Genomic DNA, 27,166 nt, shown 5'->3' on the forward strand with positions numbered 1-27,166 from the left:
TTGTTTTGTTTTGAGATGGAATCTCACTCTTCACCCAGGCTGGAATGCAGTGGTGCAATCGTAACTCACTGCAACCTCCGTCTCCCGGATTCACGCGATTCTTCTGCCTCCCGAGTAGCTGGGATTACAGGTGTGTGGCGCCACACCCAGCTAATTTTTGTAATTTAGCAGAGATGGGGTTTCACCATGTTGGCCAGGCTGGTCTCAAACTCCTGACCTTGAATGATCTGCTGGCCTCAGCCTCCCACAGTGTTGGGATAACAGGAGTGAGCCACCGCACCTGGCCTACTTTTTGTTTTTTTTGGCAGTTTTTTGCTTTGTATTATTAGAGCAAATGTGGAAACTTTCCTTAGTAGTTGACTGATCTGTACTTTTCTTTTTAGATAAATGTTCTTCACTTCGTTTTCAGAAACTACTATTTCTAAAATTAGGAAATACAGATATTTATATTACATAAAGTTAAATACTACCTCCGAAAAAGTGCCAGTTCTTTTTGAAGTGAGTGTCTTCAAGAGTGCAGGGAAGACAATGATATTTTAAGGAAGATAGAAAGTGACACGCATTTAGTAGCACCTTGGGAATTTTCTTGGCCTTCCCTGTCTTTTTCCATTCTCATACATGTCTTCCTTAAAAACGTCAATGTATGGTAGTTGAGCAGCAGCATGAGTTAGAAATGTATTCTCAACAGATAATGTGCTTTTGAGTTAATTATCCAAACTGACCAAGTTATGCCTGGAAATGTGTCTGTAAGGGACATAAATGTGCCAATTGCACCGAATTATAGTATATTGGAGTTGAAATGGATCTCAGAAATAAGTGGTAACCAGCCTAACATCCTAAATGTATTTATAGAAATATACAAGTTATTTTTAATATTCCTTTTTTTTTTTTTTTTTTTGAGATGGAGTCTCGCTCTGTCACCCAGGCCTGAGTGCAGTGGCCGGATCTCAGCTCACTGCAAGCTCTGCCTCCCGGGTTTACGCCATTCTCCTGCCTCAGCCTCCCGAGTAGCTGGGACTACAGACGCCCGCCACCTCGCCTGGCTAGTTTTTTGTATTTTTTAGTAGAGACGGGGTTTCACTGTGTTAGCCAGGATGGTCTCGATCTCCTGACCTCATGATCCGCCCGTCTCGGCCTCCCAAAGTGCTGGGATTACAGGCTTGAGCCGCCGTGCCCGGCCTATTTTTAATATTCTTAAAAAGCCTATCTGTTGAATCAGTAGTGCCTATTGTGTAATTGATTGTCTTAGCTTATTTTATAAGGATTTTTGAGAAGCTGAAGCCTTTTGCTATATGGAGCTCTTTCTTGAGTGAACCTGGTCTCCATGGAACTTGCTCCTATATTGGCTTTTATAGTCCTGCTCCTTTATAGTTCTTCTCCAGCTTCCATTTTTCCTTTTGTCTCCTCTGAGGATTTTTCTTCCACTCTCCTTGTCCAAAATACTGTTGTTTTCAAGGTTTTATCCACCTTGTAATTACCTTTCTGTATTCCTTTCCTTAATGAGCTCATTTGTCAAGTAGCTACAACTATTAATCCACTATTCCATTTCGTAATCTCCCTGGAGCCCCCAGCCCCAATCCTCAGCCCTCGGTAGGTATTGAGCAGATGCTGGTTAGTGGGTGAGTGGCGGGAGAGTGAGTGAGTGAATGAATGAATGATGCCCCCTTGACTGTGCTCCAGCCTCTTCTGACAAACCATCTACAGAATGTCTTTACTTGGAGGTTTTACCTCAGAAGGTGCCTACTATCTCAATGAGCCTTATCTGAGAGTTTCATACCTACTTCAACTTCCTTTTTTTTTTGAGATGGAGCCTTGCTCTGTTACCCAGGCTGGAGTGCAGTGGTGCGATCTCAGCTCACTGCAACTTCTGCCTTTTGGTTTCAAGCGATTCTCTTGCCCCAGCCTCCCGAGTAGCAGGGATTACAGGCTTGCACTACCATTCCCAGCTAATTTTTGTATTTTTAGTAGGGACGGGGTTTCACTATGTTGGCCAGGCTGGTCTCGAACTCCTGACCGCAGGTGATCCGCCCATCTCAACCTCCCAAAGTGCCAGGATTACAGGCGTGAGCCACCGCACCCAGCCCCTACTTAAACTTTTACAACTCAATTTCTGTTAATAGTTCTATCTTATTTTCTAATCTTCTAGATTCTCCCCTCCTTCCCCCCTTCCCAAAAAATGTAGTCATCTTTGACTTTTTCTCTTCTGTTGTGAATTTGGCTTTCTAAACCCAATTTTTTTTCTTTCAAAATTTCTCAGATTTAGCCCTTCTTTTCCATTTTTCTGTAACTGTCAACGGTTCAGGGTCTCATCACCTCACGCCCAGGTTATTGGCATGTCTGCTGCTAACATTTCCTCCACCCCTCAATCATTTAGACATAATAGACCGATTTTCATAAAATGTTACGTTGCTTTTTCAAAGGCTGAAGCAAAAACATTGAGAATCTTTGAGATGAGTATTTCAGTAAATCTGATTGCATTAGGTTACAAAAGAAATGGGAAGATAAGAGAATCAATGTGAATAGAATGTGTGTTTGAAAAGTTTGGCAGATCGATTAGACCATTAACAGAAGACTTGAATTAGGTACTAGTTTCACTTTACAAAATGAAACACCTTACATCATATTTGTTTTTAAAATAAAGCTGAATATATTAGAAGGATGAATTTTTTTGGAAAAAGCCCATGAACAGTTACAGGATAATAGTATAGTTGTGTAATTGAGATTTTAAAGGAGGCAAGAAAAGATGGAGTCCAAAGTGTAGGTAGAAGACTGAAATTCTTTTTTATTTTTTAGAAGAAACTTCTGTTAAGGATGAAAATGGAGATATAGAGGGAGTGAATTATTAAATAAAAACAAGTATACACGATGGTGCTTTACCAGATGATCTCATTCTTAATCTTTGTATCCTTTTCTTTTTCTTCAGCATGTTGACATAGCGGCATTATTGATAAAATACAACACGTGTGTAAATGCAACAGATAAGTGGGCGTTTACTCCTCTCCATGAAGCAGCCCAGAAAGGAAGGACGCAGCTGTGCGCCCTCCTTCTAGCGCATGGTGCAGACCCCACCATGAAGAACCAGGAAGGCCAGACGCCTCTGGATCTGGCAACAGTAAGTCCTCCTTTCAGATACTGAGTATTGTTCCTTATACTTGCCGAGATGACATTAAATTCTCAGGCTCACCAGCTTACTTTTAGTCATGTTTATTTCACTTAGAACAGAGATCTCCTTCTGAACATTTTTGAAGTTCACACTTTTTCTATGAAAATATAATTTAAAACTCTAAGGCAAACTAATCAGTAAGTTAGTGTAATTTTTTTTGCCATTCTTAGCCTGCTAGGAAAACATGAATCATAAGAAAACACATTTTTAGAGTGTACCCTCACCTGCCACACGCTTCCTTTATAAACTTATCTCGTACCTTCTATATTTGGCATATTATTGTAGAGCAACTAATGTTCATGATGATTTACCTAAGTCCGTGAGATAGTCAAAGGAAAATTAACTCTGGGCAGTATTATTTAACTGCAGAGTCAAAGTTAAGCACCACATCCTCTTCCCTGAACTTTCTGAAAATCAGGGAGTTACTGTATAGTCACAATAATTTCTAATTTTTTAAGCCAGAAATGTTTTTTCAAGTTATATTCTGTTTCATTTATTTATTGCTGAGTAACTGTTTCAAAACACTTAGTGGCTTAAAATAATAATGATTTATTATTTCTTATGATTCTGTATGTTGGCTAGGAGATTCTTCTAGTCTTACCTGGGGTCACTTGTGTAACTGCATATAGCTGGTGGCTGGTGCAGAAACATAAAGACGGCTTCACTCATATGCCTGGGGCCTTGACAAATACAGCTGGAAGGCTGGGGCCTCTCTAGTCCCACGTGGCATCTCATCATTAAGTAGTCTTGTTGGAATTTCTTCACCAAATAATTGCATCTCAAGAGGGAGAAAGCAGAGGCTGCCATTGTTCTTTAAGGCTAAGCCTGGAACTGACATGCTGTCACTTCTGCCACAATCTGTTGTGCAAAGTGAGTCATGAATTCAGCTCAGGTTCAAGGGATAGGAAAATAGATTCCACCTTCTTTGAAAGGAGAAGCAAAGATTTCATGGCCATTTTTAATCAGCCACAGTCTTCCCTGTGAATACAAATTAAATCTATTTTTCCCACATTCAAATTACACTCACCTGCCACACGCTCCCCCAACCAACAAGGGGCACAGACAGTCATCACTGGGTCCTTAGCTGTTCTAAAATTCAGCCGGGCACGTGTTATCAGGGCTGTCTACTCTGGAGTTAGGGAATGGTGCCTGATTAGGGCCCAGTTCTGCTCCCAGGGAGTGGTTCACTGTGGCTGTCTTTTTCTTCCTTTCTTTCTTTTTCTTTCTCTTGAGACACAGTCTGGCTCTGTCACCCAGGCCGGAGTGCAGTGGCATGATCATGGCTCACCGCAACCTTGACCTCCCAGATTTAAGCCATCCCTCCACCTCAGTCTCCTAAGTAGCTGGGACTACAGGCACGTGCCACTATGCCTGGCCTTTTTTTTTTTTTTACTTTTTGTAGAGACAGGGTCTTGCTATGTTGCCCAGGTTAGTCTTGAACTCCTGGGCTCCTCCCTCAGCCTCCTTCCTCAGGCTCCCAAAGTGCTAGGATTACAGGTGTGAGCCACTGTACCCAGCCTCTGTAGCTCTTGGCCATGCCCTCTGAATTATCCTTCTCTTTTCATAAGAAATGGATCGTATTTACAGCCAAATGGCTTTCTCAACCTTTTACCTGCTCCTAGAAATTTTGGGGACCCTAAGCCTTTTACTATTTTAATCTACCTGTCCCTTTTAGTCAAAAATAGTACAACTCTTCCTTTATAAACTTTTGGATTTCCCATCAAATTATGCACCACTCCATCAGCCAAAAGCCCCACCCACAAATCTTTTCAAGACAGGTCCCTCTGTAATATGGATTCCAAGTCAAGGTGCAGTGGGGCAATGCCCATAAGACCCTTCGAAGCTCTTTCATCTAGCCAAGGGAATTCACAAGGTACCACCTTAAGAGGTTTTTTAAAGATTTTGAGGTAATATATCTATACGTGTGGTGATTTTTATTCTGAGGCCATGTTTTCCTGTCAGCACCCTAGATTTGACCTTTGGCCTGAGGCTATGCCTTACTTGAAGAAACTTTTGCTGATGGAGAGGCTGGGAATGGTGAATAATTTGATTTTCTAACCTAGCAAATCTTGGGTGAATACATTTCCTTAAAGAGAACTAAACAGTTCCTTTCTCTCTGTAAACATACCAGTCCAGCTGGCGAGGCAAAATTTGTTCTGGAAATTTCCTTAGCCAAATTTACAAGTTTATTTAGGTTCACGTTCTGCCTTCTATAAGACCTCATGTGCCAGTGTTGCCAAACTTTCTGCTACACAGCATCAGTCCCCTTTCTCTCGCCTTCAGTAGCACTTGCCTGTCTTCCACTCACAGCCTCCCTCAGCAATAACCAGGCCACCCTTCACACCTCCAACCAAAGCCACATGTCCACCAGCACCCTACTTCCCGGTACTGGTGTGCATTTCATTTCTCTATTGCTGCACACAAAGCCACCCCCAAACCCAGTGAGGGTTTAACATGACGATTTGTTATTTCTCACAATTCTGGGAGTTGACTGGGCTCAGCTGGGCAGTTCTGCTGGTTTTGTAGTTACCTGCACCTGGGAACTCAGCAGAGGCTGGAGCTTCCAAGATAGCCTTTCATCCTGCAGGGCTCTCCCTGCATAGGATCTCACCCCTCAGTAGTCTAGCCCAAACTTCTGTACAGCATGACAGATGGCTTCTAAGAGAGTAAAAGTAGACACTGCCAATCCACTTAAAGCCTGGCTCAGAAGCCTCAGAACATCACTTCTGCATTCTATTGGGCAAGACAACTCACAGGGCAAAGCACATTCAAGGTGGGTAGAAATTCAAGGGGAGGCATGCATGTCGGGAGGAAGGAATTGATGGCTGGCTGTCTCTGGAGACTATCTCCCGCATACTCGAAAAGCCCGCATACTCGAAAAGCAGTTGCATCTAATACTTAAAAACTGTAAAGTTTATGAATAAATGAGCTAAGAGTGTCATCCCTTTGAAATTTCACCAGATGCTAATTTTACATGACATTATTAAGTGTAAAGTAAATAACCAGAGTATTATAGCTGTTTAAACATAAACAAAATATAGTAAATATGGAAATTTTTCTAAAGAAGGGTGACAGTTAACACTGAAAGTGCTTTTTTTTTAATGAAAGAAGAAATATTTTTAAAAATTACATGGTTTCTCCAATTCTGTCTACTGAAACTACTGAAACTCTTTGGAGCTGTGAATAGAAGGAATGATCAAAAACCAGAAGGGGATAGATAATGAGGCATTCATTAAGGAAAAAATCCACAAAGCATTTGGTTCTTAGTGAAAAACTTACCATTTCAATATATAGTCTTTTCACGTTTTTTTTTTTTAAATCATTTTTTTAGGCTGACGATATTAGAGCTTTGCTGATAGATGCCATGCCCCCAGAGGCCTTACCTACCTGTTTTAAACCTCAGGCTACTGTAGTGAGTGCCTCTCTGATCTCACCAGCATCCACCCCCTCCTGCCTCTCTGCTGCCAGCAGCATAGACAACCTCACTGGCCCTTTAGCAGAGTTGGCTGTAGGAGGAGCCTCCAACGCAGGGGATGGCGCCGCGGGAACAGAAAGGAAGGAAGGAGAAGGTGAGTAGACCCCGTGAATGCTTATTTATTTATACCTTTTGTTAGTGGAGCAGAATTACTTTTTTCTATTGATAATTATTGAACGCCTCCATTAGAGACGTCCTGTCTGTAAATTTTCATACACACAACATCTTACAAGAAATATTTCTTCATAGAAGACTGCCACATTTCTTGGCATTGCCATTGTTCTTATTTCTGTATATTCTAGAGCATCTGTTTACAACCAGCATCTTATTGAACCACTTATACTGAAATTATGTCAGAACACAACTGAGAGGTCATTTCAGGAATGAAAACTAAAATGATAGCTGATACATTTAGATTTTTTAATTCATTAAAAGCTTTAGATTTCTCTATATAAGTAGCATTCTATAGTATAAATATTATACTATAATATTTTAAAATTAGTATTCTCTATATTTTTATAAATTACAATAAGTTATAATTCTATATTCTAACCATATTAGAATTGATACAAATACTAATTTGATAAAGATAAAACGCTCTGCTTTTATTTCTCAATCAACTTGAGAAATAAAGTGTCTGAATTAAATCTGTGTATTCTGTATTATTTTATGCCATGTAAAATCATCTGACAGCCAAGGTTGTCAGAGTCATGTCTTTAAATGGATACTGAAATTTTCTTTATATTTAGAGAATTCTTTCTGAGAATCTTGAATATGTTTCTGTTTTAGTTACCGGTCTTGACATGAATATCAGCCAATTTCTAAAAAGCCTTGGCCTTGAACACCTTCGGGATATCTTTGAAACAGAACAGGTAAACACTCTTTTATATATTTGAGTCATTTAAACTAAATACTAAGAATTAGGCTGGATGCAGTGGCTCACACCTTAATCCCAACACTTTGGAATGCTTAGGCAGGATTGCTTGAGCCCAGGAGTTTGAGACCAGCCTGGGCAACAAAGCGAGACCCCCATCTCTACAAAAAAAAACCGAAAACATGTTTTTAAGTTAGCTGAGCATGGTGACTTACTGGGCTGCTGGGAGGCTGAAGCAGGAAGATCACATGAGCCCAGGAGTTTGAAACTGCAGTGAGCTGTGATTGTGCCACTGCATTTCAGCTTTGGTGACAAAATAAAACCCTATCTCAAAAAAAAAAAAAAAAAGAATTATTAATTGCCACCCACCTCTTTTCTCTTTTGCTTCTTATGAGCTATTTTTAAACCCACAACACATTTCTATAAGAAGCCAGAGGAGCCCAGTATTTTATACTTCTCCCGAAAATTGTCTAACAATTGAGAGTCTTTATTTTGTTTTATCTTTATAAGCAGCCTAGCACTTTGCATTTTATTACATGTCAAAGCTTAGACCATGCAACTACCTCAAAAGAATGTTTTCATAATTGTCCTTGGTTGTTTGTTTCCGAAAAGTGTCAGTCTTTATTCATCTCATTTCATTATTCATGTGACTAGGCTCCTGAAGCAGTTGCCCATTAATTTGGAAAGCACAGTAGTACTTAGACAAGTGCACCTTTTAAGAATCGCCCCTTTATGAAGTTTCTGTTGTCCACTTGGAATCTTAAATAATCTTGAACCAAAAGTTGGCCATACATTCCAATAGACCCACCCTATTTTGGGATCCATCTTAAATGTCTGTGAGGGTCTAAGGATGGAGTCATCATTAGGGCATTTATGAATTTAGGATTATTCTGTTTGTTTTACTGTTTTCATACAGTATAAGGAGTTGTAATATTGTATGCTTTCATTATTATGGTCAACTTTAAATATTGAATGCTGGTAAGTCCTGAATTTAAATGGACTATTGATATACATGAAATTTTAGAATGGAAAAGGTGTTTAGAGAAAATTTAGTTATTCTCCCAGGTGTAGGGATCGCCCTTGTATAATAACACCCATGTTAGTCCTCTAGCCAGGGAAGATACCTTGTTACAATTTGGAACAGGTGTAATAGAATGCTTGTAACTTAGAGTGTGCCAAAAACTGCCGGTAGGTATAATTCATTTGTTTTGGGCTTATGCTCACCCTGTTTTGCACAGAGATCTAATCTCCAGTCTACATATGTGTTCAGTTTTACAGGACTATACTCCCTACAGAGGCTGTAGGGGAGAATCTATTCCATGCCTCCTCTTGCTTCTGATGGTTGGCAGCTTCTTTGGCTTGTGGCCACGCTACTCCAGTCTCTGCTTCCATCTTCACATTGCCTTCCTGTCCTCTGTATCTCTTCTAAGGACATTTGCATTGAATTTGAGGCCACCAGTATAATCTCCTCATGTCTAGACCCTTAACATAATTTTGTCTGCAGATACTCTTCTTCCAAAGAAGGTGACATTCATAGGTTCTGGGGATTAGAACGTAGACATATCATTTTGAGGGCCACCATTCAGCCCACTACAACACAATGTGTCCCTTTATATCTTTTTAAGACCTAGTCAACTTATCAGAGGTGTCAACCTTTCAACCACCCACCTCTACACATCTTCCCCTATTTTAGAATACATCTGTTTTTTCAAGTATTCTTTATATGACATAATTTTCCAATATTTCACTGGCACCTTTGGCCCACTATGGTTCCCTTCTAGGCTTATAGTCAATTTGGAGTTAACTTAAAAACCAGGTCTTTTTTCTATTTTATATCAGTTATACTGTTAAGATTTTCTTCTGCTTTTTCTTTTTTTTAGCTACATTTTTTCATTATAGTTCATCTTTAATGCTCTTAATAACAACAGTTGAGTAGGGATAGCATTGGACTAAAGGAAGACCTTAATTCTAATTACTTTTACCCTCTTACTAGCTGTGTAAAATTGGGCTAAAAGACATTTATCCTATCACTTCCTTTACCGGTAAAACCTAATGCCTACAAATGTTCAGAGAGTTAAAATTCTCGGTAATATTGTGCTGCTGTGTCAGCTTTTCATACAGTGATGCATCACATGTGCCTTTGGTCTAATGGTTAGGACTTTATAGACTGCTGTCTATCAAATCGTTTTCTTTCCCAACCATTTATTCATCCCCTGGTTTGGAGCTTTCTTAGGAGAATATCCTAAACAGTAAGAATGCTTTATCCTTATTCCCTAACGGAAGGTGTGTAAGCTGTTTTAAAACCATTATACTCTGCTATTTCCATATTACAGCTATAGCTGTTCTTCCCAAATCATTTCCACAATAATTGTAAAATTTCAAACACATCTTTGCTAAACAAACCAAAGACCTTAACTCAAACAAATAATTCCAATGTACTGATGAAAGTTTTCTAAAGAATGTTAATTTTCTTCTTTTAGTCAGTTTGCATTATAATTTTATGTGTTATTTCTTTTTTACTTTATATTGTATATTCTCATTGTCAGTAACTGACTTCCTGTGGCATATTTATCACATTTTATTGATTTGAATAGTTTAATAGTTTAGTCTCCTAGTCACTCCTTCTGACAGCTTGTTCTGGTTTCATCAGTTTCATTGTTCTTTTTTTACTGCAGTTTCGTTCTGAGTAAATAGTTCCATTGATTTTCTTTTAGCCAGAATAATTTCTATAGCCTTTTCTTGATCAATACATAGATAATTGCATTTAATGTGTATTACCAAGCGCAGTTCTTTTCCTCCAGACAAGTGATACTACCTTTCTTTGTTTCTGACTGTGTCTGGCTCAATCATCAAGCAATCAAATGTATTTTTATTTTAATTGCAAATGTTATTTATCTAGCCTTCCATTATAAATAAATGTGATAACCTTTTCCATAACTTTAACCATTAGCATTTTCTCCCATTAACATTCTATATCAGTAATATGTGATGATGGTGCACATACTTGTATAGTGGGGGAGGAGTGAGGGTGCGTGCATTGTACTCATTTAATTCATATCTGGTTGGCTTAAGCCAGGGGAGCCATTGTTTTCTGACGTGCTTTGACATGCTCATATGTCTCATTGCCTGTGTACCTACTCATGGATGCCAGTGGGGTGTGGAATGGGTATTTTATTTCTGGTCCCAGAAAAAAACCGTCTGCACATCATAGCCTCACCTCCTATCTTCACAGTTACTCTCTCGGAAGTCTCTAAACTAAATTGTCTTGTTTCCCATAGATACTTTGCCAAGTTCTATGTTAAATAATATATACCTGTATCCTTTCTAGTTAATTATAGTACCCATGTGACCTTGGCCCTTCCTTTATAACATAGCTTTCTACCTATGAACATAGGTAGAACACTTTTTCTATGGGAAAGACAGATTTTATTTACACTGCAGTTCCTGGAACATAAATGCTATCACTTGGAAGACTGCTTGTGGACATCTTTGTGGTTAACCTGTGTGTTTTCATGGAAAATGACCAGATAAATTTTGATTTCAAATTCTTGAAGATAAAAGCATGGCCTCCAGTAATTCATTGTGAACTTGATTATAAAGTTAGTACTTATTACTACTACTATACCGTACAACCTTTTAAGCCCAAGCAAGAGAAAGGTCTTTTTCATTAAAACTAATTTTCTCTCCCCACCCAAAGTAAAATGATTCTTAGAAGCTAGAGGTAGCTCTTTTTGCAGTGACCTTTGCTTTATGTGCAAGATGACTTTAACTGACACGTGGATAGTCTTTATTCTTAATATTATAATTTTATTTTAATGTATACTAGATAGAAATAACTAGCCCATCAAGCTTGTGATTTCCTCGGTATAATAACTAAGTCAAGGTTTTAAAAAAGGAGCAAGTTAATTTAAATATGATTTTCAGAAAAAAATGTCTAACAGCTGATAGGAGTATATATAAAATCCCTGAATCTTGAAGCAACATGTCTAAAATCCAGCTAACCTGCTTTCCATCCAGATATTTCTGTTTCTTTTTTTGATACAATAGTCTCATAGTTCCCCATCTGCAGAATTTTGGAATAATCTTTAATTATTCATTCTTTTATTTTAACCATTTCTATTTACCAGGCCCTGTAAATAGAGTTCTCCAGTTGCTTTCAGATTCATCCCTTCCATGCCATTTTATCTTCATCTTGTTCCCAGTTGCTTTCCCTTCCAAATCTGCCCTTCATAATGCCAACAGTCTCATCCTCCTAAAATACAACATTGATCGTATTACTCTGCTGAAAAGACTTCCCAGGGCCTTTGGTATACTTTTTTTTTTTTTTTTTTTTTTTTTTGAGACGTCTTGCTCTGTCTCCCAGGCTGGAATGCAGTGGCCCGATCTCAGCTCACTGCAACCCCTGCCTCCCAGGTTCATGCGATTCTCCTGCCTCAGCCTCCTGAGTAGCTGGGACTACAGGTGCGCACCACCATGCCCAGCTAATTTTTGTATTTTTAGTAGAGATGGGGTTTCACCATGTTGGTCAGGCTGGTCTCGAACTCCTGACCTCATAATCTGCCCACCTCAGCCTCCCAAAGTGCTGGGATTACAGGCATGAGCCACTACACCTGGCCAGCCTTTGGTATACTTCTAAACCCCTTAATTTGATAGATAAGGCCCTTTAAGATCCTCTCTGTGCCTGCTGCTCTGCCGTTCCCTCCTTTTAATCCTTGATACATATTCTCCTGTCACCATTTTGAACTACAGTACTTAAGTTCCCTCAAATACTCTGTATTCTTTTAACTGATTTTCCCTTTGCACATGCTATTCCCTCTGTCTTAAGCACACTTTCTTCCTTCCCCTGCCTGATGAACTCCTGCTGCTTAGCTGAATTATGACCTTCTTCTGAGAACCTTTCCTCATCTCCTTCCTGCTCCTTCCTTCTCAGCCCTCCTTGCAGCCCTGACCAAACAGGCCACCTTCACGAGAGTTCTCTTAGGGATTCTCTAAGACATTGACCCATTTTATGTGTGTTTGTTATCTCGAGTAAATAACATGAACTCTGGTTGGCACTCTTATTTCATGGCCCCACTCTTTTACTAGCAGTTATTTGGACCAACAATGTAACTTTCCAACTATAATTGGTCGTTTTAGAATTAAATGAAATGTTTACTTTTTAAAGAAATATGTAGCATAAAGAAGGTACTCATTAAACATTTTTTGTGTGAATGAGCTGACATAGATCTAAATTCCTTAGCTTTTCATTTAAGGTTTTTCAGTGGCCACTGCCTGATAAATATGCAGACAAATTGGACACCATGTAACTCAGTACAACGAAATTTAATGTTTAATCATTTTCGCCTCTAGTCATCCTTTTAAACAATAGAAACAGGGAAAAGACAGATACCGCTATACATCTCAGCCCTTCTGTGTACTGTTTTCATGACTTCTCTCAGTACCAGTGACCTCATAATACATTAATAGTACCTCATTATCCATCATCGTAAGGATTAAATGAGGTAATGTAAATAAAGTGCTTTGAGCTGTGAGTGGATGGTGGTTGGATGATGAATGGTTGGATGGAATTGCAGTAATAATGTATATTTATATTCAGTTGCAAGTATAGAAAGTTGTCCCATTCCCTTTTTGTTTTTCAGATTCCACAGGTTAATAGCTTTTCATCTCTTCTATCCTTCAGGATAGCCTAATAAACATTGTCTTTTTTTTTTCTTTAGTTATGTATTTTCATATTCATTCCTTTTGTGTGACTGTATCTAATTGGATAAATGCCAAGATAGCATGGCTAGATCACCTATCTACTGCTGTGTAACAAATTACCCAAAACTTAATGGCTTAAAATAAGAAACATGTATTATCCCACAGTTTCTGTAGGTCAAGAATCTAAGCATGGCTTAGTTGGGTGCCTCTGGCTCAAAGTCTTTCCCGAAGCTGCAGTAAACTGTCCGATAGGTCTGCAGCCTCACCTGGGGACTCACCTGGCAAGGGCGGGGACCCGCTTTCAAGCTCGCTCACAGTGTTGGTTGACTGGCCTCGATTCCTCACCTGTCGGCCTCTCCACAGAGTGACCTTATGGAGTATTACTTACCTGTTGCTGCTTGATAAATTACCGCAAACTCAGCAGCTCGAAACAGCACACATTTTGTGAGTCAGGACTCTATGCACAGCTTAGTTGTGTCCTTGGCTTCATGATCTCTCACAAGGCTACCAGGGCCAGTATCTCGTCTAAAGACTCCACTGGAGAAGGATCCCCTTCCACATTCTCACATGATTACTGGCAGGATTCAGTCCCTTGTAGTCTGTTGGACTGAAGCCCTCAGTTCCTGCCATGTGGGCCTCTATAACATGGTTTCTTGCACTATCAAAGCCAGCAAGAGAAAAAGGATCTGCTAGTCACCTCTCATCACCATTGCTGTATTTGCTTGGTTAGAAGCAAGTCACTAGGCAAGCCTGCACTCCAGGGGAGGGGAGCACACAGGATGTGGTGTAAGAAGGTGGGAATCATTGAGTGTCTGCCATAGCATGGCGGCCAGGTCTTCTAGGGTGAGCAGTCCAAAGAGTGAGCGCCCAAGATGGAAGCCACAATCTATCACCTAATGTAGAAAGTAATTTCCCATCACTTCCTGCTGTATCATATGTGTTAGAAGTGAGTTGGTAAGTCTGTCTCACACAGGGAAGGGATTACAGGGAAGACACAAATGCCAGGAGGTAGGAGACCACTTGCCACATTCGGTGTGAGAGCTCCTCTCAGCCTTGCCTTCTAAACTAAGTGACTTGCTATCAGTCTCTTCAGGTTGTTTTGTTGGTTCGGTTTGGGTTTTTTGTATTCATTTTATGATTGGAGCTATAAAATGAATAAATATATTAAATAGTCTCCATTATTCCTCTAGAACATTGTAGAGAATATTGTGTTCTGCTGGCCTGGTGTCTGCGTCCTCCAGATATGCACTATATGTATCAATTCAGAAAAGTCTGAGGATTCTCTGAATTGAAGTTACCACATAGATATGAGACCCTTGGTTTTAAACTGAAGTTAGTTTGGAATATTTAGAAGAAAAAAATGGGACATCAATAACATAGTTTCCAAATTATATTAAAATCATGTCTAGCTAAGAACGTAAAGGCTCCTATTATTCTGTAAACTATTCCATCTCAAAGATGTGTATTTCAAAACTGGGTTTTTTGGTTTTGTTTTGTTTTGTTTTAAAGCTCTGCTGAAACCTTTCTTTTGGGTGATTGGAAGTAAATTGCCTGCTTTGTGCAATGCAGCAATTATTGCTTAAATGGCCACTTAGAAGCAATATAGAAAATTATTTCCAAAGAATGAGTGATGTATGCTCATTTCACTGGAAAGATCAAACTCATATTTTATTCTGACAAAAAAATCAGCAGAGGTCCAGGCCTAATTTGTCAGTTTTTTAAATGTTACTTGAAAGTTAAAAGTGGAAAAAAGCGATCTTGTTTGAGTTGGAAAAGGAGTGTCTGTAAAAGAATTTCTTGGTTTTCCAAGGAAGGGGAAAATCAAAGACTAAGCTTGTAGACTGGTATTTGGATTGTCACAAGGCCAGCTTCGTCAAGGCTGGAAAGTTGCATGTTCAGACTTCAAGAAATGTGGCTACCCAAGTTCATCCTGTGTGTTCAGAACATAGCCACTGGGTGGTAGTAGAGTCCCAGCTACTTTAGTCCATAAGGGAATTAGGTGATTTTGAGCCAACTAATCATCTCCATTTTACAGGGATAAATAACCGAAAGTTAAAAACTAACCAAAAATTAAAAACCACTATGTTGTATAAAAACAGAATGTATTTTAAGCAGAAGGGATTAAGTCTGAGAATTTATGAGAGAGCTTAAAAACCATCTACTCTTTCCTTATCCAAATTGGAATTTTAAAATGTAGCCTCTCTTTAAAACAGTTTGTAATCTAACTAAATACTTGAGATGTCAATCTCACTGCTTTTTAAGGCAGTCTGTCCCAGGCTTGAGTATTTCTTAGCACTGAGAAGTTCTTCCTTATCTATCGTCTGAAAACTGCTCTCTCCTTTTCCTGAGCTCTGTTTACTTGCGCTGAATGCCTCTCCCTTTCCCCCACCGTTCATTTCTACTCCCTGCTGGATATTGGGATCTGGTGTTTCCCATTTTCAAGCTATTGATTCCTCCTCTATCTGGAGGCAAGCAGTAGATGATAGAACAAAATCATCTAAAGGAAATATAGCGATGATCTTCTTGTATTTCTATAGTATTATTTCTCCCTTTTTAATTCTCATGGACAAAAAGCAAATCAAGGAGTACTTCAAGTAAGCAAAAAAGCTGATGAGACTATCAAGACAACTTTAAAAAGATTGTAAGCTCATGTTTGTAAAGGAAACAAAATAATTTTATTAATTTGCATGGTACTCATAGCATTGTAGACAATTGGAAAAGCTTTTGTCCTCTGAAGAACTGTTAAAGATTTCACAAGTAATTTTGTTTCATTTTTCAGATTACACTAGATGTGTTGGCTGATATGGGTCATGAAGAGTTGAAAGAAATAGGCATCAATGCATATGGGCACCGCCACAAATTAATCAAAGGAGTAGAAAGACTTTTAGGTGGACAACAAGGTAAGCTATTCAGAAAGAAAACAAATTTCAGAAATCAGTGGTACAAGGTAAGTGTTGGGGCTGACAGTTGAACTCAGCCTGTCTGACCCCAGAACCATACACTGAACTATTGTACCTCCTGTCCCTTCCCCATCTCAGTTATTGACCTCGTGCTCCCTGTAGCTGGAAAAATCTGAGTCAGTCTTCCCTCTCTCCCAGCACTTTGTATCCTCAGTTTCTCTGGAATCTCTGTACTTCTGTCCTTTCCCATGACTGTCACTTGATCCAAGCCACCATTCTGTCTCCTGGACTATCCCAACCACTTGGTTTATCTCCAGCCTTTACATTTGCTTCCTTCCAGTACCTTCTCTACAATGTGAACACAGTCTTTTCAAAATGATTATGATCATATCACTCCCTTGCTTAAATCCCTTTAATAGAATCCTGTTGCCTTTAGGATAGAATTGAACATTCCTAACATGGCTTTTCACAATCTAACCTTTCTTAACTTGAACCATCCTCCCCCCACATGACTGTCATCTTTGTCTTTTTCCATTCTACTTTGCTGTTACAAGCCTTTTTACCTTCTGTTTTTATTCATTTCTCTTTTGTTAGAAGCACTTTCACTATAGGAAAGCAAGGAAAGAGAATCTACAGACCTAATCAGATTACAAGAGTGATGTGAAATTCAAACTGGAAGATTTTGTGCTTGAGTCTTGCTTATTTATCTGTATTTTAGTTCATCCATGAAACTAACAAAGATAATGTATTTTAAAGCAATTGTAAGTGGCTATTTCAAGCCATCTTAGAAGAGTTTTTAGAGGATAATTTTATATTTTAGATCTGACTATATTGTGATGTCAGTGCATGTTTTTCTTTTGTGTCAGATATAGCTTCATGTATGTTCATGATAGAGTTTAATTCAACAAATATTTGTTGAACTCTGCAGTGTGTACAAGAAGCTCTATAACAATAGATAAAATTGGGCCAGGCACGGTGGCTCACGCTTGTAATCCCAGCAGTTTGGGAGACCGAGGCGGGCAGATCACGAGGTCAGGAGATTGAGACCATCCTGGCTAACATGGTGAAACCTCGTCTCTACTAAACAAAATACAAAAAATTAGCCAGGTGTGGTGGTGGGTTCCTGTAGTCCCAGCTACTAGGGAGGCTAAGGCAGGAGAATGGCGTGAACCTGGGAGGCGGAGCTTGCAGTGAGCAGAGATCGGGCCACTGCACTCCAGCCTGGGTGACAGAGCGAGAGTCCATCTCAAAGAAAAAAAAAAAAGAACAGATAAAATTGATCCTCAAACATTTTATTGTTTTTTCTCCTGTCCTTGAGTATATTTGTTTAAAGTAACCAAATTTATCAGGTTCAAATTGCAAATAGTTTAGGTTTGTTCCAAAATGTCAATTATTTATTATGAATCCTTTTTTCTAAAATAGAGCCTAAGCAGTGCAGACTTTTGTTTTATGTGTTAATTTTTCTCTCCTACAGGCACCAATCCTTATTTGACTTTTCACTGTGTTAATCAGGGGACGATTTTGCTGGATCTTGCTCCAGAAGATAAAGAATATCAGTCCGTGGAAGAAGAGGTAATATACATCAGAAGTCTTTCATTTGCTTTTCTCGAAATCTGTGGATAAACCTGTTTTTTTGGAAGAAACCTCGTCTTACATTGCCTTGTGGTCACGTGCCTATTAATCAGTCTCTCTCAGCCACTGTGGTAGAATATTGCCAAAATTAAAATATGACAGCACCACATGGTTTTCACATCAAAGCCTGGGTTTTCTAATGCACGGGGCCCATCTGTCTTTTTATTCTGGAGATTTTCTTGAAATTCATGCAAAATAAGGAGCCTATTAGAACTGTTTTCTTATATTGTTATAGTGCCACCTAAGAATGACATAGAATGAAAAACTCTTGCTTCATAGAGAGCAAATATGTTCTCATCCTTGTTTTTATGCAGTTATAAATGTGACGGTAAAATAATATGCCTAATCGTCACGTGTGCTTCTGGGTCTGCCTCATTATTCTGCATAACATTTCATTTCTCCAGTCACAGTTTTTCTGAGCCCCTATGAAGGCTGTTTGGGTGACCCTCTTGGTGGTTAGATGCCAGTGAGACTCCCACTCCACTGACGGTTTATGCATAAACAAACAGCCTAATACCATTGTTATAAGTAAAATTCGTGTTTGTTTTTTTTAATTAGTACTCATTTTATTTTCATTCCCAGGCTAGGAACTTGCATTAGGTAACTCAGGACCATGGCCCCAGGGCTGTATTTCAGCTCATACTTAGTGGTCCAGTGTCTTACTACCTCATTCTTCTCTTAGCAGTTAGTACATTTTGATAATAATGTCAAAAATGTAGTGACTCTTCACAAGTGGAGCAGTAAGGAAGAGAATTCATTCTATTGAGTTATTTCTCGGAGAAATTTAGATCTTTAAAACATTTTTCTTTTCCACAATTATTTTTAATTTAGAGAGTAGTCAGAAGAAAGTTACTCCCTTTAGTAGTACCTTATAGTCAAATTCCCCTGGTCTGTGTAAATATATACAGATCGATCCCAAGCTGAAGACTGTTGAGATAATATGGAATATTTCACCTACAGAACAAATATTTATTTTTTAGAAATTGTTTATTTTTAGCATTTGTTAATTGAACGTAAGGAGTTTTTGACTTAGAGTGTTAGTTCTTCTCAATAAGGTAAGATAGTAATTGTAGATGACTTAATGTGATTTTTTATGTTTCCCCATTGTTTACAGAAAACTTTCAGAACTTTTATTTAAAAGTAAACAGAAAGTGCATAAATTTAATATTTATGTTTGAAATTATTTTCTCACCAGAAATACTTATCCACTAAACTTATTCATTAATTTGTAGTGAACTCCTTTTATTAATACCGAATTTTAGACTCATCAATGAAACAATAAAATTGGAAGAAATGTCTAGAATTACACACTGGGATGTTTTTATAAAATTAGTTATTTTGTTCTATAGATGCAAAGTACAATTCGAGAACACAGAGATGGTGGTAATGCTGGCGGCATCTTCAACAGATACAATGTCATTCGAGTAAGTTTTTGAAGTTTCATGGTGAAAACTGGATTGCAAGGCTTGCTGAAAAATCAAATCTAGACAATGAAAAAAGTTCATTAAGTCATACTTTCAAATTGTGAAAGATAATTCATCACCTATTGCCCTGAAGTCAGATACCACTCTTCTCACTACGATATCTCTAACTCCCCAAGACAATACGTCACTAAAAATAGAGACATTCTGAAAACACCAAAGCTACAAACAGGAGGCTAAATCAGCTTGTACTAGTGATACGTACATGGATATTTGTCTCCCTGCATCCACAAATACAGGCCATAGCTAACAATAATGTTTTTTATCATTTGAAAGTTGCATCGAAGTCCTGGATCTTCAGTCTTATTGAACCAGTAATTACCCCAGAATACATATATCTCTTAATCTCAGTATCTTAATTTTTAATATGGAACAGATGACTCAAGCTTTTTACAAAGTGGTATCATGAAGATGAATAAAATCTATAGATAACTGGTTTAACCCTTTGAGTTAACAGACCTGTGAAAGTTATACTGGTACACATCAGAATAACCCAGGGAACTTTTTAAAAAAAAATACAGATTTATACGTCCCCATCTCCTAAACTTTATTAAGTCTGGGGAGGAGCCTAAATATAACCTTTTTACCTTTTTTTTTTTTTTTAAATCCTGATTTAGAGGTAACAGCCAGGTCTGGTATAAAATAACAAAAACTGTAACTGAAAATTATGTCAGTAACAGCTAGAGTATTTTCTGAATTACACTGACACGGTAGCTTTATCACTTTTACATTTAAGCAAAATAGAAAAGGACCTTCCTAAAAGGGAAACATACTTTTCATTTTAAATCATAAATGCACATTTCACTGATAATGTTTCTTTCTTCTTCATCCTTAAAGATTCAAAAAGTTGTCAACAAGAAGTTGAGGGAGCGGTTCTGCCACCGACAGAAGGAAGTGTCTGAGGAGAATCACAACCATCACAATGAGCGCATGTTGTTTCATGGTGAGCAGCATGGCCGTGATGGTGGACGTCTCCCTGGGCCTTTGCAGGAGTCAGGAAAATGAAAAACCTATGTTAAATTGACTATAATAGGGTTGTATTAAAAATGGCTTGTTTTGATTATTTTGTTCAAATAATTACTTCTTGGTACCAGCTTTCTAACGTATCACACATTAGTACAGACTTTTCAGTGCATTTACAATGAAAATAATTGAGCTAAAATTATTTTAGAACTTAAATTGCAAATTGAGCCACCTAGTGAATTATTTTTGTTGTAATTTAGTACTAGTACATTATTATGTATAATAGGGCTCCTTAGGAACTACTTTTCATTTATACACTATTCATTTCTTAATATTAACCTGCCCAGTGCAAACAGTTTGCAGGTAATTGAGCTTCTAGAAAAGTGTTCAAAAATGAGTCTTTCTATCTTCGTATTTCTAGGTTCTCCTTTCATTAATGCCATTATTCATAAAGGGTTTGATGAGCGACATGCATACATAGGAGGAATGTTTGGAGCTGGGATTTATTTTGCTGAAAACTCCTCAAAAAGCAACCAATATGTTTATGGAATTGGAGGAGGAACAGGCTGCCCTACACACAAAGACAGGTCGTGCTATATATGTCACAGGTAAGCATCTTGCTATTAGTTTGCCACCCCCAGGTCATGAACCAAATTGGGTTTTTTGTTTGTTATGGGATAGAGTCTTGCTCTTGTGGCCCAGGCTAGAGTGCGATGGCACAATCTCAGCTCACTGCAACTTCCGCCTCTCGGGTTCAAGCGATTCTCCGGCCTCAGCCTCCCCAGAGCTGGGATTACAGGCGCCTGCCACCACGCCTGGCTAATTTTTGTAATTTTAGTAGAGATGGGGTTTTGCCATGTTGGCCAGACTGGTCTCAAACTCCTGACCTTGTGATCTGCCTGCCTCGACCTCCCAAAGTGCTGGGATTACAGGCATGAGGCACCAGGCCCAGCCCCAGATTGTTTATCAGGCTCTGCAGAAGTCACAGGTTATCCTCAGTCTTGCATCCCAGGAAATCCCACTGGTTCTGGGAATGGGTGGGAACAGCTGATCAGCCTCTTCCCTAACAGCGGTAACAACAGAGCAGATAAGCCGGGGTAAAAACCAGGTACATGTCCTCCAGTCATGGGTTATAATAAAACACCTGCGTCCTGGCTTTCTCCCTAGGGTTCACTTTTCTTGCTTTGTAATCATAGTAGGTTAAGGCTAAGGATGAGTTGTGTAGAACAAAGAACCACTAGCTCTAGTCACATTTGAACAAAGACGCGCTTCTATGAAAAGGTAGATTCTTTAATTTACTTCTGATGTCGCTGACGATGATGTTGTTTTAAGGCAGGATACATAATTAGTGTTGGCAACTTAAAATATCAACTTTGGAATCAATAGCAAACAAATGAACATTGGCCATGTTAATAGGCTTTTAAAACTCAAAAATTGGAGAGAATAATGGTATGCTCTCTCTGATGTCAGTGGTGAAAAAAATACTGTCCCTTTCCTTGGCAATGAAAAAACACAAAATAATTATACTGTGCAAAGATTGGGATTTATTACATTTCTCTGTAAACTTACCAAATGCATTATTTTTATCAAGCCAAGTTAATATTTTGTAATTTGGTTAAGACCTTAAAAAGACCTAAATAATTTTAGAACAAGGATCTCTGAGGGAAAAAAAAGAGCCCCAATAACTTTGAAATTGTGATTATTGACCTTAAAACTTATCTCTCAGTTGTGTTTTGAAAAAGTTATTGCCATCAGCCATTCTGAGTTGGATGTCATATGTCTAGAAGGAAACTTCCTCCCATTAAGACCTCTGTGATTAAGAATACAGAGAAATTTTCAGCTGGGTATGGTGGCTCATGCCTGTAATCCCAGCACTTTGGGAGGCCGAGGCAGGTGAATCACAAGGTCAGGAGATCAAGACCACCCTGGCTAACACGGTGAAACCCCAGCTCTACTAAAAATACAAAAAAAAAAATTAGCCGAGCGTGGTGGCAGGTGCCTGTAATCCCAGCCACTGGGGAGGCTGAGGCAGGAGAACGGCGTGAACCCAGGAGGCAGAGGTTGCCGTGAGCTGAGATTGCGCCACTGCACTCCAGCCTGGGGGACAGAGTGAGACTCCTTCTCAAAAGAAAAAGGAATACAGAGAAATTTTCAAGTATATATATAGCATGTAAAAATTTTTTTTTTTATGCTTCAAACTTAATTCCTCTGGAGACAAAAATGAACCTAAATAAGCAATAAAAGTGAACCTCAGTGAAGATTTAACAATCACTTATTAAAATTAGACACACAAGTTTAAGTCTTAGCCAGGATTTCTAGAAAACAGACCCTAAAGCAAAAGCATGTGACTAGTATTTGATTGGCCAGCGCAGCCCCAGGGAAGCAGGAATGAGGGCCCTAAAAGAATTGAAGTGGAGAAGACAGCAGAGCAACCACAGTGAGGTGCCTTAATGAGCTGGCCACAGTCTCATAGTGAGGGCAGTCAATTGCTCAGTCCATGAAGCATCTCCAGAGAGACTGTATGAACTACGGCATCTCACAACAGTAGTATATCAGTGAGAGAAAGAGATGAATTTGTCTGCTGGCTCCTGTCTTGCATTTGCCAAAATTTGCCCCCAGGCCTAATTGGCACCCCTACCATTTAGGCTGCTGCATCTGCAGAATGCACCACAATGCACCAGGCAAGCCAGTGAGCAGACTTGAGCCAGCTCTCTACTTGCCCATCTGCAGCTGCAGCCCACGGCTGGCTGAGCAGGTCTCACATCACCTCCTGCCTCAGCAGCAACAGGGGATCCCTGGGGCAGAAGCAGAAGCCTGTCAGGTTCAGCTTTGTGTGACATAATAGACTAGGAGCACACAGAATCTAATGACAACATACCACTGCCACAAATGTAGAGATGGAGCACAAAAAGCCTCCTTCTGATAGAGAGCAAAGCCCTTTCCTCTGGGACCTGCAGGAGAATATAGTAGACCAGGCCGGCATCCCAGAGGATCATCACTAGCATCCAACTCAAAAAGCCAGTCCGGGTAAGACCCAGTTATCCTGGATCCAGCACAAATTTTAGTTGACTGAAAATAAAATCTCTGGTTATAACACAAAGATTATATTCCATTACTAAAAACAATTTGATTGCATTTTAACTGTTTACATTTAACGGTGTTATCAATTGTTCTAATTTGTAAAAATATTTATTGCTTATATTAGAGATTAGCAGACATTTTCTTTAAGGGATATATAATAATCATTTTAGATTTTGCAGGTCATACAATCCCTGTCACAGTAACTCAATTCTGCCCTTGTTGTGCAAAAGCAGCCATGGGCTATATGTAAATGCATGTATGGCTGTGTTCCAGTAACACGGTATTTACAGAAACAGGTGGCAGGCTGGCTTGACCCATGGGCTATAGTTTGCTAACCCCTAGTATATATAATAGACTTTCTTCCCAGTCAGCCTTTCTTTCCCGGTAATACTTAATATCTGCTCTAATTCATGTTCCGCCCAGACTAATGTGATTTTCAGCCGTACATTTAAGCTAAGTACTTTTGTTCATGATCCACTTTTATTATTACTATTTATCTCATCCCAGTTTCTACTTTTTTCCACGTAATGAATAAACCCAATCTTAATTTCAGGTGTTGTTTCCATCAGCTTATTTTCTTCACTGTCCACCTCCCTATCCATGCAAGAGCTCAGGTTTTCTCTGTTTTTCTTCCCTTTTTCCACCAGGCCAAACTTACTGGCAGGCATTTTCTAAGGCCGATTCCTAAGCCATAGCAAAACTACCTTAAACTTTTCAGTGTAACTGTTGAGTCTGGTAACTGTTTATAGTAAATCATTATATCAAATTCCATTCCTACTCATACATCTGAAAATGACATTTAAATTAGCTTGCCTTATGTTAAATTTTTAAAAAATTAATAGACCTAGCAGTTCTATTATTGTAAGATTTAAAGCTTCCTTCAAAGCATTGTTTTTTTCTTCTTCCTTAGACAAATGCTCTTCTGTAGAGTGACCCTTGGGAAATCCTTTCTGCAGTTTAGCACCATGAAAATGGCCCACGCGCCTCCAGGGCACCACTCAGTCATTGGTCGACCGAGCGTCAATGGGCTGGCATATGCTGAGTACGTCATCTACAGAGGAGAACAGGTATGTTACTCATCAAGCAAGCATAACCACGTTCACAAACATGTCAACAGAGCACAGAGACCGTGTAAGACTTGAGAAAATCTTTCCATGAAATATCCACCACACGGTGTGCTAGTATTAATTACTTCAGATACAAAATAAAGGTATCAAAATAATTCTTTGACATCAGCTTTTTACATAAAACCCATTAGTAGCTGTCCGCCACATAACAGGCTTGTTCACACCTGTGAACAAGAGGGCAGCGGAGAAACAAAGGCTTGGGCCCTCGTGCTGTTGGGAGGCCTGCGGCTGGGAGCGGATGTCTTGTGCCACTTCCTGCACAGCATGCCAGGGCAGCTGCTATCAGTGGGTCTGCATGAGTGTACACGCCACAGGATTGGTCCAAAACCAAAACCAATTTGTCTGAATGTAACTGAACTTCAAATGAATACTGTAACTACGCTAAAAGAAAAAATAAAGAAGGAAATAACTAAATATACGTAACCTATGAAAACAGTATTTTACACTATGCCTTCAGTCATGGGCAGGGTAGGGAATGCTGTTGGGGGAAGACTGACAAAGGAATCCTGAACTCCTTTTAGTAAAGCTGTTGATGGTGATACTGTGGGCAAAACAGTGAAACTCTTAGGTATATTATAGGATTGAGCACATGAATGGATGTGTTGATGTATTGATTTGAGGAGCCAAAGTTCTCACAGTAGAAGAAGGGACATACAAATATGGAATGGAGAAGGTAAGAAAGACTCAAAGGATGAACTGAAATTAGAAATATTACTATGATCTCATGATTTCTAACGTGTATGTGTGTGTGTATACACCCATGTTAATTTATGGGTAAGTATCAATATAAACATTAAACATGTGTATGTATATGAGAGAGACAGAGAAAACAAGGAAGGGAGGGAAGGAGAGAGAGAGACAGACAAGAAGGAAGGGAGGGAGGGAAGAGAGGAAGGAAAGAAGTGAGGGAGGGGGAGAGAGAGAAAGGAAGGAAGAGGGAGGAAGGGAGAGAGCAAGGAAGAAAAAGTAGAAGGGAAGGAGGGAGAGAGAAGAAGGGAGGGAGGGAGGGAGAGAGAGAAAAAAGGAAATGAGAGAGGGAGGGAGGGAGAGGGAGGGAAAGGGAGAGAGAGAGACTAAGGAAGGGAGGGAGAGAGATGAAGGGAGAGGAAGGAAGGGAGGAAAAAGTGAGAGGAAGGAAGGGAGAAAGGGAGAGAAGAAGGAAAGAGGGAGGGAAAGAGAGGGATGAAGGGATGGAGAGAGGAAGGAAGGGAGAAACAGTGAGAAAGAGGAAGGAAGGGAGAAAGCGAGAGAGGAAGGAACGGAAGGAGCAAGAGAGAGGAAAGGAGGGAGGGAGGAAGGAAAGAAGGGAGAGAGGAAAGAAAGTAGAGGGGGAAGGAAGGAAGGGAGAAGGAGAAGGGGGAATGAAGAGGGGAGAGAGGAAGGGAAGGAGAAAGAACTAGAGAACAGAAGGGAAGGAGGGAAGAAGGGAGAGAGAAGAAGGGAGAGAGAAAAAGGGAGAAAGAGAGCAAGGGAGAGCAGAAGGAAGGGAGGAAGAGAAAAGGGAGGGAAGAAGGGACAGAGAAGGAGGAATGGAGGAAGGAAGGGGAAAGGAGGCAGGGAGATAGAGGTAGAAAGGGAGGGAGAGAGCGAGGGAGAGCAGAAGGAATGGAGAGAGGAAGAAAGGGAGGGAGAGGAAGTGAGGGAGAATGTAAGGCGGGGAGAGAGAGAAAGGGAGGAAGAGAGGGAGGGTGACAGAGAGGAAGGTAGAGACAGAAGGGAAGGAGGGAGAGGTAGAAGGGAAGGAGAGGGAGGGAAGAAGGAAGAGGGAGGGAGGGTGGGATAGAAAGAGGGATAGAGGGAGGGGAGGGAAGAGAAGGAGAGAGAGTAAGAAGTGAGAAACAAAGGGAGGGAGGGAGAGAGGAAGGAAAGGAGGGAGGAGGGAGAGAAAGGGTGGGGAGGAAGGAGATAGGAAGGGAGGGGGAGAGCAAAAGACATGAAAGGCAGAGAGGGAGAGACAAGAAGGGAGGGAGGGAATGAGAAAGAAAGGGAGGTAGAGAGAGGGAGGTAGAGGAAGGGAGAAAGAGGAAGGAAGGGATGGAGCGAGCGAGAGACAGAAAGGAAGGGAGGGAGAGGGAGAGTGTGAGGAAGGGAGGGAGGGAGGGAGGAACGAAGATAGGGAAAGAGATGAATAAAGGGAGGGAAAGGAAGGAAGGGAGGCAGGGAGAGAGACAAGAAAGGAGGGAGGGAGAGGGGAAGGAAGGATGGGAGAGAGGAAGACAGGGAGAGAGGGAAGGAGGGAGGAAGGGAGGGAGGAAGAGATTGAGAGAGGAAGGTAGGGAGGGAGAGAGAGAAGAAGGTAGGGAGGGAGAGAGAGCAGAAGGAAGAGGGAGAGAGAGGAAGATGGAGGGAAAGAGAAGGGGAGGGAGGGACAGAAAGGGAGGAATGGAGGGAGAAAGAAGGAATGGAGGAAGGAGAGAGAAGAAGGTAGGGAGGAAGAGAGAGAAGGGAGGGAACAGGGAAGGGATGAAGGGAGACAGAGGGAAGGAGAGATGGGGAAAGAGATAAGGGAGGGAGGGAGAGAGCAAGTGTGAGCAGAAGGAAGGGAGGGAGAGAGAGGAAGGGAGAGAGAAAGAGGAGGGGGAAGGAATTGAGAGAGGGAGGGAAAGGGAGAGAGAGACTAAGAAAGGGAAGGAGGGAGAGAGAGGAAGGGAGGGAGAGATGAAGGAAGGGAGGGAAAGAGAGACATAAAGGGAGGGAAAGAAGGGGAGAGTGGAAGGAAGGGAGAGAGGGGAGAGAGAGGAAGGAAGGGAGAAAGGGAGAGAGGAAGGAA

General features: G+C 40.1%; 1 protein-coding gene across 2 annotated transcripts in view; it reads left to right on the forward strand.

Annotated features, from left to right (window-relative positions):
* The window catches only part of TNKS (tankyrase, TRF1-interacting ankyrin-related ADP-ribose polymerase), a 236,701-nt gene that overhangs the window by 196,050 nt on the left and 13,485 nt on the right, over window positions 1-27,166 (forward strand). For both annotated transcript variants that reach the window (XM_011970733.1, XM_011970734.1), the window contains exons 18-26: window positions 2,924-3,112; window positions 6,495-6,732; window positions 7,428-7,510; window positions 15,992-16,112; window positions 17,587-17,684; window positions 19,094-19,168; window positions 20,063-20,168; window positions 20,610-20,796; window positions 24,180-24,336. In XM_011970733.1, coding sequence (XP_011826123.1) covers window positions 2,924-3,112; window positions 6,495-6,732; window positions 7,428-7,510; window positions 15,992-16,112; window positions 17,587-17,684; window positions 19,094-19,168; window positions 20,063-20,168; window positions 20,610-20,796; window positions 24,180-24,336 — 1,254 coding nt within the window. The remainder of the gene's footprint in view (window positions 1-2,923; window positions 3,113-6,494; window positions 6,733-7,427; window positions 7,511-15,991; window positions 16,113-17,586; window positions 17,685-19,093; window positions 19,169-20,062; window positions 20,169-20,609; window positions 20,797-24,179; window positions 24,337-27,166) is intronic.

Source organism: Mandrillus leucophaeus, unplaced genomic scaffold (genome assembly GCF_000951045.1).
Source record: "Mandrillus leucophaeus isolate KB7577 unplaced genomic scaffold, Mleu.le_1.0 Scaffold97, whole genome shotgun sequence".
Lineage (NCBI taxonomy): Eukaryota > Metazoa > Chordata > Mammalia > Primates > Cercopithecidae > Mandrillus > Mandrillus leucophaeus.